General features: G+C 42.9%; 1 protein-coding gene and 1 long non-coding RNA gene across 2 annotated transcripts in view; both read right to left on the bottom strand.

Annotated features, from left to right (window-relative positions):
* Positions 1-268: 268 nt before the first annotated feature.
* Positions 269-1,553, bottom strand: LOC123707651. Its single transcript, XR_006753517.1, has 2 exons — positions 1,470-1,553; positions 269-1,385 (listed from the first exon to the last, which is right to left on the bottom strand). It is a non-coding gene; the product is annotated as an uncharacterized LOC123707651 (long non-coding RNA).
* A 10-nt stretch (positions 1,554-1,563) lies between these two features.
* The window catches only part of LOC123707707 (mucin-2), a gene marked incomplete at its 3' end in the record, with an annotated part of 38,407 nt that continues 23,586 nt past the window's right edge, over positions 1,564-16,384 (bottom strand). The window contains exons 2-9 of the mRNA XM_045658032.1: positions 14,447-14,499; positions 12,802-13,079; positions 12,209-12,368; positions 11,345-11,515; positions 10,735-10,913; positions 10,324-10,459; positions 8,217-9,537; positions 1,564-6,278 (exon numbers count right to left, since the gene is read on the bottom strand). Of these exons, the coding sequence (XP_045513988.1) occupies positions 1,564-6,278; positions 8,217-9,537; positions 10,324-10,459; positions 10,735-10,913; positions 11,345-11,515; positions 12,209-12,368; positions 12,802-13,079; positions 14,447-14,479 (6,993 nt within the window). The remainder of the gene's footprint in view (positions 6,279-8,216; positions 9,538-10,323; positions 10,460-10,734; positions 10,914-11,344; positions 11,516-12,208; positions 12,369-12,801; positions 13,080-14,446; positions 14,500-16,384) is intronic.

Raw genomic sequence — 16,384 nt, forward strand, 5'->3', positions numbered from 1 at the left:
TCGATAAATGATCATAAAGAGATACAGAAATCTAAGGACCAGACCTAAAAAGGTTGTAGTGCGATTTTTTTTTCATACTATTAAAGTGTCTTTTTTTCTTATAAAAATCTATTACGTTTGAATTAGTACACAGTCTTCAAATCCTTCGCGCATTGATTCATGTGTCTGTTCTTGTGTCTATTTAATTGATAAATAATTTGTATTTGGCAATGAGCCCACATGCCAATAGTGGGGTACAAAATGGGAAATAAATATTAAACACACAAGATACATTCATGGAATGTTTAACACTCTTGTATTCATTTAATAAGCGATCTTATTACATAATATATGTTACATAGTATAAACAATACCTATTACTCTTCATTGCGTAGATGACCGAAGAGTGGACAGAAATATGGTAACAGTTTAAAAGGTTTCCGACAATTAGACGAAAGCATACATTAGTGTTTGACTCTCCATAGATATTATTTGTCAAATCTAATTATATGCTTTCATAAGAACAACCCAATTTAGCAAGATACACTGTAGACAATAGGGGTATAACTACAAAAATTGGCAGTGTACAAAATAAAGTGATTACATATATATTTTATATAAAAAGTAAAAAAAATAGTATTTGCAGGATAAATTGACTAGTGACTACAGAACCTTACACTGGTTGTCATCATCAGGAATTTTCGAAATGTGCCAAACTTAACAGTACCACGACTCGCGAACTTCAAAGTTCAGCGGAAGAGGTATTTTTTGCTTTTATTTTTAACTTGGAAGTTTTAAATAAGGTTGATTTAAGGCCCGAGTCAAGGGAATCAAAACCTCCCAAAGTATAATTTACGCAAGACTGTAGACCAGTCTTCAAATTTCGGCCAAATTCGATTATATCAAGACTGGATATAAGTTCAGGTTAGTCTGAAGTTTGGCACAATTTATGTATCTGTGCAGTTACTATTATGGCACTATATAATTAAACTGGTTATAAATTAGTCACTCAATAAAACTAAGGCAGTGATTGTTCGGCAATTATCACATCCATGCCAATCTTAAAAATACACGTAAAATTAAGCAGAACAATGAAATATCACAATTATCAATTGAGTATGAGTCTGGATTTTCAATCCTTACAATATCAAAGTTAGTAACGATTGAAAGTTCTTCTAATTAAGTTACTTATTAACACAGGCTTTGTAAATTTTTTTGTTGTTGGTCACCTGTTCGTTTATACATAAAAACTGATAGAGCTACAGCGAAAACAATAAATACTGTAACGCCTAAAAATGTCCCGTAAATGTAATCGACTCGATAAGAATCTATTAAGTTATTGGCGTCTTTGCTTAAGTCTCTAGCAACTCGTTTTTTAGGTTGTGTGCGCGAAAACTCAAAGAATCCTGAAACAAAATATAAATTATTAATTTAAATCAAAAATTGTCTATTAGTATATTTAATTTAATAAGTATAAGGTTAGGACTTACCAGCATCACTTAATGGATCATCATAGTCTTCTAAGCTTTTGCGAGCTAGTTTTCCCTTGATAGATGAATTTATTTCATTACCAAATACCATTACCATCATAACTGGAGGAAGATAATCTTGAGGTGGGTTTGTACTACTTGGGGCAAATGGTTGAGGACAGTTAGGATCCTTTGATCCAGGGTAGCAAGAACTTGGCGTGGGTGTGGAAGATGGACAACGTGGGTCTGTGCTGCCTGGGTAACATCTAGGTGGCTGTGGAGTAGTAGGTTGGGGACAACGTGCATCAGAACTACCGGGGTAACATCTTGGTGCTTCAGGAGTAGTAGGTTTGGGACAACGTGGGTCTGTGCTGCCTGGGTAACATCTAGGTGGCTGTTGCGTAGTAGGTTGGGGACAACGCGCATCGGTGCTACCAGGGTAACATCTTGGTGCTTCAGGAGTAGTAGGTTTGGGACAACGTGGGTCTGTGCTGCCTGGGTAACATCTAGGTGGCTGTGGAGTAGTAGGTTGGGGACAACGTGCATCAGAACTACCGGGGTAACATCTAGGTGCTTCAGGAGTTGTAGGTTTGGGACAACGTGGGTCTGTGCTGCCTGGGTAACATCTAGGTGGCTGTTGCGTAGTAGGTTGGGGACAACGCGCATCGGTGCTACCAGGGTAACATCTTGGTGCTTCAGGAGTAGTAGGTTTGGGACAACGTGGGTCTGTGCTGCCTGGGTAACATCTAGGTGGCTGTGGAGTAGTAGGTTGGGGACAACGTGCATCAGAACTACCGGGGTAACATCTAGGTGCTTCAGGAGTTGTAGGTTTGGGACAACGTGGGTCTGTGCTGCCTGGGTAACATCTAGGTGGCTGTGGAGTAGTAGGTTGGGGACAACGTGCATCAGAACTACCGGGGTAACATCTAGGTGCTTCAGGAGTTGTAGGTTTGGGACAACGTGGGTCTGTGCTGCCTGGGTAACATCTAGGTGGCTGTGGAGTAGTAGGTTGGGGACAACGTGGGTCCCTGCTGCCTGGGAAACATTGCAGTTTCTCTGTTGTTGATGGAGGTAGATACGTGGCTGGAGTTAAGGTTGCTATGCTTGAAGGCTGTGGACAACTGGGATCGGGGGAGCCTGGATAGCAAATTGGTTTGGGAGTTGTAGGCTTTGGACAACGTGGGTCTGAACTGCCAGGGTAACATCTAGGTGGCTGTGGAGTTGTAGGTCGGGGACAACGTGCATCGGTGCTGCCTGGGTAACATCTAAGTGGCTGTGGAGTTGTAGGCTGGGGACAACGAGGGTCCGTACTGCCTGGGTAACATCTAAGTGGCTGTGGCGTTGTAGGCTGGGGACAACGAGGGTCCGTACTGCCTGGGTAGCATCTAGGTGGCTGTTGTGTAGTAGGTTGGGGACAACGCGCATCAGTGCTACCAGGGTAACATCTTGGTGGTTCAGTAGTAGAAGGTTTGGGACAACGTGGGTCTGTGCTTCCTGGGAAACATCTTGGTGCTTCAGGAGTAGTAGGTTTGGGGCAACGTGGATCTGTGCTGCCTGGGAAGCATCTAGGTGGCTTTTGTGTAGTAGGTTGGGGACAACGCGCATCGGTGCTACCAGGGTAACATCTTGGTGGTTCAGGAGTAGTAGGTTTGGGACAACGTGGGTCTGTGCTTCCTGGGAAACATCTTGGTGCTTCAGGAGTAGTAGGTTTGGGGCAACGTGGATCTGTGCTGCCTGGGAAGCATCTTGGTGGGGCTGGTGTCGTCGGTTTAGGACAACGTGGATCAGAGCTACCGGGGTAACATCTTGGTGCTTCAGGAGTAGTAGGTTTGGGGCAACGTGGATCTGTGCTGCCTGGGAAGCATCTTGGTGGAGCTGGTGTCGTCGGTTTAGGACAACGTGGATCAGAGCTACCGGGGTAACATCTTGGTGCTTCAGAAGTAGTAGGTTTGGGACAACGTGGGTCTATGCTACCTGGGAAACATCTTGGCGGAGATGGTGTAGAGGGTTGTGGACAACGTGGGTCACTGCTGCCTGGGAGACATCGCAGTTTTTCTGTTGTTAATGGAGGTAGATACGTGGCTGGAGTTAAGGTTGCTATACTTGAAGGCTCTGGACAGCTGGGATCTGGGGAGCCTGGATAGCAAATTGGTTTGGGTGTTGTAGGTTTTGGACAACGTGGGTCTGTACTGCCTGGGTAACATCTAGGTGGCTGTGGAGTTGTAGGTTGAGGACAACGTGCATCGGTGCTACCGGGGTAACATCTTGGTGCTTCAGGAGTAGAAGGTTTGGGGCAACGTGGGTCTGTGCTGCCCGGGAAGCATCTTGGTGGAGCTGGTGTCGTAGGTTGGGGACAACGTGGGTCTGTGCTGCCTGGGAAACATCTTGGTGGCTGTGGCGTAGTAGGCTGGGGACAACGTGGGTCTTTACTGCCTGGGAAACATCTTGGTGCTTCAGGAGTAGTAGGTTTGGGGCAACGTGGATCTGTGCTGCCTGGGAAGCATCTTGGTGGCTGTGGCGTAGTAGGCTGGGGACAACGTGGGTCTTTACTGCCTGGGAAACATCTGGGTGGAGCTGGTGTCGTAGGTTTAGGGCAACGTGGGTCTGTGCTGCCTGGGAAACATCTTGGAGGCTGTTGCGTAGTAGGTTGAGGGCAACGTAGATCAGAGCTACCGGGGTAACATCTTGGTGCTCCAGGAGTAGTAGGTTTAGGGCAGCGTGGGTCTGTGCTGCCTGGGAAGCATCTTGGCGGGGCTGGTGTGGTAGGTTGAGGACAGCGTGAGTCACTGCTGCCTGGTAGACATCGAAGTTTTTCTGTTGTTGATGGAGGTAGATACGTGGCTGGAGTAAAAGTTGCTATGCTTGAAGGCTGTGGACAGCTGGGATCTGGGGAGCCTGGATAGCAAATTGGTTTGGGTGTTGTAGGTTGTGGACAACGTGGGTCTGAACTGCCAGGATAACATCTAGGTGGCTGTGGCGTAGTAGGTTGGGGACAACGTGGGTCTATACTGCCTGGGAAACATCTGGGCGGAGCTGGTGTCGTAGGTTTCGGGCAACGTGGGTCTGTGCTGCCCGGGAAACATCTTGGTGCTTCAGGAGTAGTAGGTTTGGGACAACGTGGGTCTGTGCTGCCCGGGAAACATCTGGGTGGAGCTGGTGTCGTAGGTTTAGGGCAACGTGGGTCTGTGCTGCCTGGGAAACATCTTGGAGGCTGTTGCGTAGTAGGCTGGGGACAACGTGGGTCCGTACTGCCTGGGTAGCATCTAAGTGGTTGTTGCGTAGTAGGTTGGGGACAACGTGCATCTGTGCTACCAGGGTAACATCTTGGTGCTTCAGGAGTAGTAAGTTTGGGGCAACGTGGGTCTGTGCTGCCTGGGAAGCATCTTGGCGGGGCTGGTGTCGTAGGTTGAGGACAACGCGGATCGGAACTGCCCGGGTAACATCTTGGTGCTTCAGGAGTAGTAGGTTTGGGGCAACGGGGGTCTGAGCTGCCTGGGAAGCATCTTAGCGGGGCGGGTGTGGTAGGTTGAGGACAACGCGGGTCACTACTGCCTGGGAAACATTGCAGTTTTTCTGTTGTTGAAGGAGGTAGATACGTGGCTGGAGTTAAGGTTGCTATACTTGAAGGCTGTGGACAGCTGGGATCTGGGGAGCCTGGATAGCAAATTGGTTTGGGTGTTGTAGGTTTTGGACAACGTGGGTCTGTACTGCCTGGGTAACATCTAGGTGGTTGTGGAGTTGTAAGTTGAGGACAACGTGCATCGGTGCTACCGGGGTAACATCTTGGTGCTTCAGGAGTAGTAGGTTTGGGACAACGTGGGTCTGTGCTACCTGGGAAGCATCTTGGCGGGGCTGGTGTCGTAGGTTTAGGACAACGTGGATCAGAGCTACCAGGGTAACATCTTGGTGCTTCAGGAGTAGTAGGTTTGGGGCAACGTGGGTCTGTACTGCCTGGGAAGCATCTTGGCGGGGCTGGTGTCGTAGGTTTAGGACAACGTGCATCGGTGCTACCGGGGTAACACCTTGGTGCTTCAGGAGTAGTAGGTTTGGGGCAACGTGGGTCTGTGCTGCCTGGGAAGCATCTTGGCGGGGCTGGTGTCGTAGGTTTAGGACAACGTGGATCAGAGCTACCGGGGTAACATCTTGGTGCTTCAGGTGTTGAAGGTTTTGGACAACGTGGGTCTGTACTGCCTGGGTAACATCTAGGTGGCTGTGGAGTTGTAGGTTGAGGACAACGTGCATCGGTGCTACCGGGGTAACACCTTGGTGCTTCAGGAGTAGTAGGTTGTGGGCAACGTGGGTCTGTGCTGCCTGGGAAGCATCTTGGCGGGGCTGGCGTCGTAGGTTTAGGACAACGTGGATCAGAACTGCCCGGGTAACATCTTAAAGCTTCTGGAGTAGTAGGTTTAGGACAACGTGCATCGGTGCTACCAGGGTAACATCTTGGTGCTTCAGGAGTAGTAGGTTTGGGGCAACGTGGGTCTGTGCTGCCTGGGAAGCATCTTGGCGGGGCGGGTGTGGTAGGTTGAGGACAACGCGGGTCACTGCTGCCTGGGAAACATTGCAGCTTTTCTGTTGTTGATGGAGGTAGATACGTGGCTGGAGTTAAGGTTGCTATACTTGAAGGCTGTGGACAGCTGGGATCTGGGGAGCCTGGATAGCAAATTGGTTTGGGTGTTGTAGGTTTTGGACAACGTGGGTCTGTACTGCCTGGGTAACATCTAGGTGGCTGTGGAGATGTAGGTTGAGGACAACGTGCATCGGTGCTACCGGGGTAACATCTTGGTGCTTCAGGAGTAGTAGGTTTGGGGCAACGTGGGTCTGTGCTGCCTGGGAAACATCTTGGAGGCTGTGGCGTAGTAGGTTTGGGGCAACGTGGGTCTATGCTGCCTGGGAAGCATCTTGGCGGGGTGGGTGTGGTAGGTTGAGGACAACGTGGATCGGAACTGCCCGGGTAACATCTTGGTGCTTCAGGAGTAGTAGGTTTGGGGCAACGGGGGTCTGTGCTGCCTGGGAAGCATCTTGGCGGGGCGGGTGTGGTAGGTTGAGGACAACGCGGGTCACTACTGCCTGGGAAACATTGCAGTTTTTCTGTTGTTGATGGAGGTAGATACGTGGCTGGAGTTAAGGTTGATATGCTTGAAGGCCGTGGACAGGTGGGATCTGGGGAGCCTGGATAGCAAATTGGTTTGGGTGTGGTAGGTTTAGGACAACGTGGATCAGAGCTACCAGGGTAACATCTTGGTGCTTCAGGAGTAGTAGGTTTGGGGCAACGTGGGTCTGTGCTGCCTGGGAAGCATCTTGGTGGGGCGGGTGTGGTAGGTTTGGGACAACGTGGATCAGAGCTACCAGGGTAACATCTTGGTGCTTCAGGAGTAGTAGGTTTGGGGCAACGTGGGTCTGTACTGCCTGGGAAGCATCTTGGCGGGGCTGGTGTCGTAGGTTTAGGACAACGTGCATCGGTGCTACCGGGGTAACACCTTGGTGCTTCAGGAGTAGTTGGTTTGGGGCAACGGAGGTCTGTGCTGCCTGGGAAGCATCTTGGCGGGGCGGGTGTGGTAGGTTTAGGACAACGTGGATCAGAGCTACCAGGGTAACATCTTGGTGCTTCAGGAGTAGTAGGTTTGGGGCAACGTGGGTCTGTACTGCCTGGGAAGCATCTTGGCGGGGCTGGTGTCGTAGGTTTAGGACAACGTGCATCGGTGCTACCGGGGTAACATCTTGGTGCTTCAGGAGTAGTAGGTCGGGGGCAACGTGGGTCTGTGCTGCCTGAGAAGCATCTTGGCGGGGCGGGTGTGGTAGGTTGAGGACAACGCGGGTCACTACTGCCTGGGAAACATTGTAGTTTTTCTGTTGTTGATGGAGGTAGATACGTGGCTGGAGTTAAGATTGATATGCTTGAAGGCCGTGGACAGGTGGGATCTGGGGAGCCTGGATAGCAAATTGGTTTGGGTGTTGTAGGTTTTGGACAACGTGGGTCTGAACTACCAGGGTAGCATCTAGGTGGCTGTGGAGTTGTAGGCTGGGGACAACGTGGATCTGTACTGCCTGGGAAACATCTAGAAGGAGCTGGTGTCGTAGGCTTCGGACAACGTGAGTCTGTGCTGCCTGGGAAACATCTTAGTGCTTCAGGAGTAGTAGGTTTGGGGCAACGTGGATCGGAACTGCCCGCGTAACATCTTGGTGCTTCAGGAGTAGTAGGTTGTGGGCAACGTGGGTCTGTGCTGCCTGAAAAGCATTTTGGTGGAGCTGGTGTCGTAGGTTTAGGGCAACGTGCGTCTGTACTGCCTGGGTAACATCTAGGTGGCTGTGGAGTTGTAGGTTGGGGACAACGTGCATCGGTGCTACCGGGGTAACATCTTGGTGCTTCAGGAGTAGTAGGTTTGGGGCAACGTGGGTCTGTGCTGCCTGGGAAGCATCTTGGCGGAGCTAGTGTTGTAGGTCGGGGGCAACGTGGATCGGAACTGCCCGGGTAACATTTTGGTGCTTCTGGAGTAGTAGGTTGAGGACAACGTGCATCGGTGCTACCGGGGTAACATCTTGGTGCTTCAGGAGTAGTAGGTTGTGGGCAACGTGGGTCTGTGCTGCCTGGGAAGCATCTTGGCGGGGCTGGCGTCGTAGGTTTAGGACAACGTGGATCAGAACTGCCCGGGTAACATCTTGGAGCTTCTGGAGTAGTAGGTTTAGGACAACGTGCATCGGTGCTACCAGGGTAACATCTTGGTGCTTCAGGAGTAGTAGGTTTGGGGCAACGTGTGTCTGTGCTGCCTGGGAAGCATCTTGGCGGGGCGGGTGTGGTAGGTTGAGGACAACGCGGGTCACTGCTGCCTGGGAAACATTGCAGCTTTTCTGTTGTTGATGGAGGTAGATACGTGGCTGGAGTTAAGGTTGCTATACTTGAAGGCTGTGGACAGCTGGGATCTGGGGAGCCTGGATAGCAAATTGGTTTGGGTGTTGTAGGTTTTGGACAACGTGGGTCTGTACTGCCTGGGTAACATCTAGGTGGCTGTGGAGATGTAGGTTGAGGACAACGTGCATCGGTGCTACCGGGGTAACATCTTGGTGCTTCAGGAGTAGTAGGTTTGGGGCAACGTGGGTCTGTGCTGCCTGGGAAACATCTTGGAGGCTGTGGCGTAGTAGGTTGAGGACAACGTGGATCGGAACTGCCCGGGTAACATCTTGGTGCTTCAGGAGTAGTAGGTTGTGGGCAACGTGGATCTGTGCTGCCTGGGAAACATCTTGGAGGCTGTGGCGTAGTAGGTTGAGGACAACGTGGATCGGAACTGCCCGGGTAACATCTTGGTGCTTCAGGAGTAGTAGTTTGGGGACAACGTGGATCTGTACTACCGGGGTAACATCTTGGTGCTTCTGGAGTAGTAGGTTTGGGGCAACGTGGGTCTGTGCTGCCTGGGAAACATCTTGGAGGCTGTGGCGTAGTAGTTTGAGGACAACGTGGATCGGAACTGCCCGGGTAACATCTTGGTGCTTCAGGAGTAGTAGGTTGTGGGCAACGTGGATCTGTGCTGCCTGGGAAACATCTTGGAGGCTGTGGCGTAGTAGGTTGAGGACAACGTGGATCGGAACTGCCCGGGTAACATCTTGGTGCTTCAGGAGTAGTAGTTTGGGGACAACGTGGATCTGTACTACCGGGGTAACATCTTGGTGCTTCTGGAGTAGTAGGTTTGGGGCAACGTGGGTCTGTGCTGCCTGGGAAACATCTTAGAGGCTGTGGCGTAGTAGGTTGAGGACAACGTGGATCGGAACTGCCTGGGTAACATCTAGGTGGCTGTGGTGTAGAAGGTTGTGGACAACGAGGATCGCTGCTTCCAGGGAAGCATCTAAGTGCTTTAGGAGTAGTTGGTGAAGGGCAACGTGGGTCAAGGCTCCCAGAGAAGCAACTAGGAGGTGATAGAGTTGTTGGCTTTGGGCATCGTGAGTCTGTAGAATCAGGTCCACATATTATTTGTGGAGGTGCTGTTACTTTACATCTGGCATCGTTGGAACCGGGGTAACATTTAAATTCTGGTCTGAAAGTTGTTGTTTTTTCATTGACCCTCCCACAGTTTGACTGGCAGTCACTTGTGCACAGCTGGAAATAATAAAAAAAAAACGTAACTTAAATATGTATTGGTAACATAACAATGTGACGGATCGGCACGTATTCCACTCTGGTTAGGAAATATTTAAAAATATTTGCTGATTTTTTTTTACCTATAACATATATAAAACATACTGAAAATGCACCAGTTTTTTCTGGCTGTTTCTTTTTGGTCAATTAGAGGAATAAAGGTACCTTATGAAATCGTTACACCAGGGATCGAGTGAGAAGGATTACATGTCACTGTTACCTCAGTCAGTGATTATGTAACAAATGGAACTTTCCTAAGATATGTGTGTTATTGGACTATTTCTCATGTAAAATATTATTTTTATAAATTTAGGATAAATCAAGAAAATAAGAATAAAGAAAATCATCACGCTATGATCAGTAAGAGCAGAAATAATTAGGTACAGTAAAGAGGCCACAGAATAATAGACACGGATTAATTAAGGAACACTGCGCTTAGAAATTATAATTAAATAAAATGAATAATTTGTTTAGGTTTTTTTATTTTAGATTATGTTTGATAATTATATTATTTTTCAGTATGAATTGCAACTTTATTTTTGTTGATTTTGTTATGCAGCTCTGCACTTTACCTTTAATGTTTCTTTTTTATAGTTTTTTCCTTACTAGGGTTGCTTGGAAGAGATCGCTACCATAAGCCTAGGTTTTATTCCTAATAATTCGTTACTTTTTTAATGTAACGAAGCTTAAACAAATAAATTATAAAATAAAATATTTTGTCAATGTTTTAAGTATACAATTTCTTACCTCAACATTGCATGTTAAATAGACTTGGTCGGTTTCTGGAAAGCGGAAGGCACTGACTTTACTGTACGTGATTACAGTGGCACCACTCTTGCCAGTATTCGTTGATGTTTGCCAATAATCAATCAACTTCTTCTTTCTGAAATTGAAGAAATGAATTTATTGAATTGAATATTTGTTTACATACAGATACGTTAGTTACTTATTCAAGTTCACCACATCATACTGTAATGCTAATATCTACAGTATATGTTACCAGCTGTCTTTTCTGAAATTTATGAAATGATACTAAAAAATAAAAATATATATAAAACGAACACACAGTAAAAATGACTAGCAAAACAGCGGATTATCAGTTAGGTACCTAACAATGCCTTAAATTAGTATAGAAATGAAGAAGAGGTTAAAACATACTTGGGGCATCCTTCTTTGTCAGTGAGCTGTATTTTGCTTGTTTGAGGACTGTCGTAGTCTTCATTATCATAGGCCCAGCAGTCGTGTACCTTTAAGCTGAACTTGTTTCTTACGTCTTTGAGATATATGAGTATGGTGAGATACTCTCCAATCTTGATAGAGTTTTCCAAGGGAGTTGTCTGAAAGTCAAGAATGCCAATTCTGCTTTTAAATATTCGTAGGTAAAATGAGGTATGGTTAAGAAAAAAATCAATCAATATTTATTTATAATAGCGCAGTGTTGGCCTTCGTTTTGGCCATGTCACTGTCATCCCAGTCGTCGTAGTGTCGATACTCGGCTGTGATTCGATTGACAAATAATCATGATCTAGATATCTTAGGCCTACACTATAAAAAAGGGTTGTAGAGCCACTGATTTTTTTATAATTTGTGTCTTACGACAGGGTACAACAAAAAAGATATGACGTATAATGATTCACATACAGTTATCTCTGGATCTTCCTAGTAATGTAGGCAAGTGATCATCAGCATTTCGTATTCGACTGGGTGGTGAATCACGAATGGCCTCTAGAGTCTAGACTAAAACTAAGTGCGTAAAATGTATACTAACATTAGGAAATACTCCTATTTGAATATCCATCCAGCACTCAATGCCACCAGTAGGTCCAGGTACTGCGACCACATCGAGCATATCAACCATAAAGGGTTTTAGTTTGAGGACGTGTGAAGACTCTTTCTTGACCCCGGTGGATACTTCCAGCGCTGTGCTGGCGCAGGATACCTGAAAAGTAGTTGTTATAATATAGATATGTCATAAGTCATAAGCCTCTAACAACATTAATCTGCATATATTTCTTGTTTTGTATAATATATCACTAGTTTTAACATGAACATTTAAACGTCAAAATTGTTTTAATTAAATTTAGATTTCCAATTTTTACATCTGGTCTATTATATCATACAATATATATGCATTTTTATTGATTTAAGCAAAAAATTAATTAAAAGCAATATATTTGTACGATACAACGTGTGAGATTAACATCCCGGTAGGTTTAAGAATCTACTAAACGCTTTTATAGAATAGTAAATAGAAATTTTAGTTTCGTACTGAACAGTGCCTTATGTGCATACGCACAACAATAAACAGATTTACTGTTTCACAGATTCGAGCTAACAAAGTCGTTGTGCTTAGTCAATGCTGTCTCCGACACTATCGACTTATTTGTTCGCAGAATTAATTTACAGTAGCGATAGTGTGTCTCTTATGTATTTAATATTATATTTTTAGACATTATGTATTTTTTGTGAATAAATAAATACATCTTGCGTTTGCGTCTGGTATTTTATTAATTGTGTCGTGTTGGTGGATACAACGCATTGGTAATGAAAAGTAATATTTATTGAAACGTAATAATCTGCTCATGCCTCTTTGAGTTATGTTATAAGGCTAACGTTAGTAAGAGCATAATACCTTTCTCGCAAAGTCGTTGGGGCCCTGCACAAAGTCATCGGTTTGGAAGATAAGAACATTGTCAACAGTACCACACGCGTTACACAGAGGTCTGGAACCACATCCATTCAATGGCACTCGGAAGGAGTAACGCGATTGACTACCACCAATCGAAACATATCTGAAAACATTCCAAAAAAACTTTATAAAATCTTTTAAATAATACTTTAATTTCTCATAACTTAATCGTTTGAAAATACACTAAAAATAATAACGCATTTGTATCGTAAGGACAATTTCCTTTAATTTAGGAAAATAGATTTTCTAAATTACATTTTCTATTTTAATATGACTAAGTGGTTTATAATTAAATTGTGTCAATAATTAATTTATAATATAATATTATTTGCTGCATTTAATTTATATCTATCAATTATCAGCAAATAATTTTTACATGACATTTTGAGAATAGAATAAAAGAAACAATATTTTTACCATTATTGAATAATGATTATATCTTTCTAAAACCTTGAAAGTGTTTATAAAAAGTTTTTTAAATTCGATTTCATATTGTACATATATCTGTGTTTGAATTTTGAAGTTTGAATACTTACTTGCATTTGGCGTCATTTAAATATCCCTTACTGTAAATTATGCCATCAAAGATATCTGCAAATTCAACAGTGACATCAATGTAGTCAGCCGAACATTGCACATCGATATCCGGAGAGAGGGGTGTGTCCACAGCACGGGAACCTCGGACGAAGTTCACACCGGTCTCATCACTCTCACTGGAGTAGAATGGGGAGAGAGCATTGTTTCCAGATAAATGGAAGTTCAGCTCTGCTGCTGTAAGTGTCTTCTCGTCTGAAACAGCTGTAGCGAGCGACAGCTACAGCAAAATTAATTATAGATTTTCAGTATCTATCGGTATTACACACTTAATCTTAGAGGTTCTTTGTTTAGCGAGCGCTGTAGGGCAAATCCTAGGGTAAGAAGACGCTTAGTAAATAGGAGAAGATATCTCCATCTCCTGAATAGACCTCCTATATAGAGTAAACTGCTCCGGAAGTTGCGAGCGTAACACAATATCCTTGTATTTATTAAATCATTGTCATTGACAATAATAATTTCATTAACATATTTTTACACGTCCTTATAGGGACAATGTTTAAAATATTTACATTGACGTGTTTTAAGATTCATAATGAAGTGTCTCTTTGGCGCCTTGGTTTGCTTGAATTTACGATATATCCATGATAGCTAAATGGTTTGGTGAAGCGCCTACTGGAGTAACTTTTTTAACAGATTAGATATATACCTATTCGAAATATAAAATAATGATTTATGATTTGTATATTGAAACTGTCATAACCAATATGTCATACGAAGACAATAGCTTACATCATACCTCACATTCGATTTGACCTTTGACATACTGAAAATGATGAAACTTAAGATTACATCTATGTATGGTAATAATGAGCTTAGCGGCCTTTAGGTAATATGTTTATTACATATATTGCTAATATAGTTCTTTAATCTATGTTGGCAATCTTAACTCAATTTCTCTTTAGTATTATTTGAGCTGGAATATGGAACTAGGCGGGTCATATTGCACGCATGGACACCAAGGGTAACCTGGCATGTTGGTCCTTGCCATAAAAGACTAAGAGGTAGACCAAAGGCAAAATAAAAAGAAAAGCTGGTGAAAACTGGTGAAAACTGGATCACCAAAGCAAAAGACAGACAGATGTGGAGCAAAATGAAGGAGCCTTTACACGTTGAGGCGTCTATAATGATTTATGATTTTGATTCTTTTTTAATTTATTAATCATTTAAAATGTTTATACATTTAAATTATTCATTATGATTAGAATTTTAATTTAAGGATTATTAATCGTAATATTTTCCGTTTATCGTTATCGTATATTCCGTTTCGTGTATAGTAAATATATTAATTTTTAATGCATACACATATTATGTAATAATTAATCACATGATATACTTGTTTAATATATATTATTTAGGCTATAATAATAAAAAAGCAAATTATTGAGGTTGCCTAACCTCAAATAATAAAATAAACTTTAAAGGTTTTTGCTATCTCTTTTAGAATCTTTACGGGAAGTAAAAGTCTTGTATAAAGTTCATTTGGAAACAAAACACGCCGAATTGTAAGCCTTAAAGTTGGTATGAGCGTTTGGATTAACTTGAACTTTTGATATTTGTAACCTCCGTAATAATAATATCTATTACCTGCACGAGTGCAATCAGTGTCGCTATGCGCATGACAGCCGCTTCATGGGGACCTGAAATAAAAAAATAACATTACAAATCGCTTGGAAAGTACCTAATTTTGTGGAAAAGACTTGAGTACAAATTGTTTCAATACAGCGAGGAAATGTGGCCAGCAATAATTTCCAATTATAAATCTATTATCATTTTTTATAGTTTTCCTATTACATAAAAGATAGAGAAGTGGCTCTCATCCCAGGAAAACTTTCTTTTTATGTGCGCATTTAACATTCGCTCCAAACATGATAAAGGTGAGGAAACCAGCTTGCCTTAGACTTAATAAGTCGACGGCGTGTGTCAGGCACAGGGCGCTAATCACCTACTTGCATATTAGATTGACAAATGATCATCAAACAGATACAGAAATCTGAAGCCCAGACCTAAAAAGGTTGTAGCGCTATTGGTTTATTTTCAGGGCATAAATGTTAATTAATGAACTATAAATAATTTTAAATTAGTATATAGTGGTAAAAATAGCAGGTCATCAAAATGGCAGGTCACGAAGTCTTTAATTGTGGCATCGTATTCGTGAGGTCAGTGCTGTTTGAACTCTGTAGTTTCCGTATATATTTCGACACGCTTCTAATCGCAAAACATTATTTCTTTTAATTACTTAGTAAATAATAAGTAACATATTGCATTACTTATTCTTAGTGTACGTAAAATGCTAATAGTTCTTTTGTGTTTTTAATGTTAAAGCTCACTAACAATATCGACTGACTATTCACTTGAATTTATGAATCTATAAAACACATAATAATGTAAATTAGAATCGTAATTTTATAAGCTTAATTAATTTTAGTTCTTTATCCCCATTGTCTACTTTCCTTTACTTTCTGAGATTAGCTTTTAATTATCTAGGAGGATAATATAGGATTCTTAATGATCGTACCACTCATGGTACGATCATTAAGAAAATTAATTAACGGTAACAGTACTACAGCCTACAGTACGTTAACAAAGAACAGACCGTAAATATATAAAGTAGGCAAACATTTGTATTTTATGTTACCTTTTTACAAAGAAACACAAATATAAGAAATGGAAAAAGGTTTTTGGACCTGTCAGGGGAGTAAATCGAAAAATTAATTCAGTAAGAGACAATTAAAATATAAACATCGAGTCGTTCTTCAACTTCGATTTTGGTCCCTTTGAATTAGAGACTCTCGGTCCGTGGGGTTCAAGTGCACAGACGCTAATTAAATATTTAAGTTAGCGCTTGGTAGATAGTAACGGTGACACCAGAGCTGCTGCTTTCCGAGCTCAACGAATTAGTATCTCAATACAGCGAGGATATGCTGCTAGCTTTAGGGAACTTTTAAAATTTGTTTTAATTATTTTAATTATTGCTATATAGGTTAAGAAATAAATATATGATTGTTATAATTACTAATAAACATTATACAGTTTTATTAAAAAAAAACCTAAATTTATAAATTAAAAGAAACTTATGACTGTTTATGATTTTGACATCTTTTAAAGTACAACTTTAATTCACTCATAGTAATTAAATAACGTTTAACAAAAGTTCAAGGGTCTCTCGAAAACCATTTTGCTGGTGATCAATCTTCAGAGATCTGTTGATAAGTTCGTCATTAAATGATAATGTTGTTTCTTGATAGTAGAGTTTAATTATACGATTTTTAACAGGGGGCAAATGGGCAGGAGGCTTATCCGATGTTAAGTTTGCCCATGGACTCACGTTATCAGTACGTTGCCGGCCTTTAAAATATACACTAATATCGTTATTCGCTGCCTCTTTGGCTCTAAAGCATTCGAATGCAGATCACAACGTCTTAGGTTCAAATTTCGGGAAAAAGTTAACGGTGATCCAAATGTACGGGCCCTACTTAACGGGGTATCAGATATTTATGCATTCATGTCTGCACTGGATTGAAT

Source organism: Pieris brassicae, chromosome 1, assembly GCF_905147105.1.
Source record: "Pieris brassicae chromosome 1, ilPieBrab1.1, whole genome shotgun sequence".
Lineage (NCBI taxonomy): Eukaryota > Metazoa > Arthropoda > Insecta > Lepidoptera > Pieridae > Pieris > Pieris brassicae.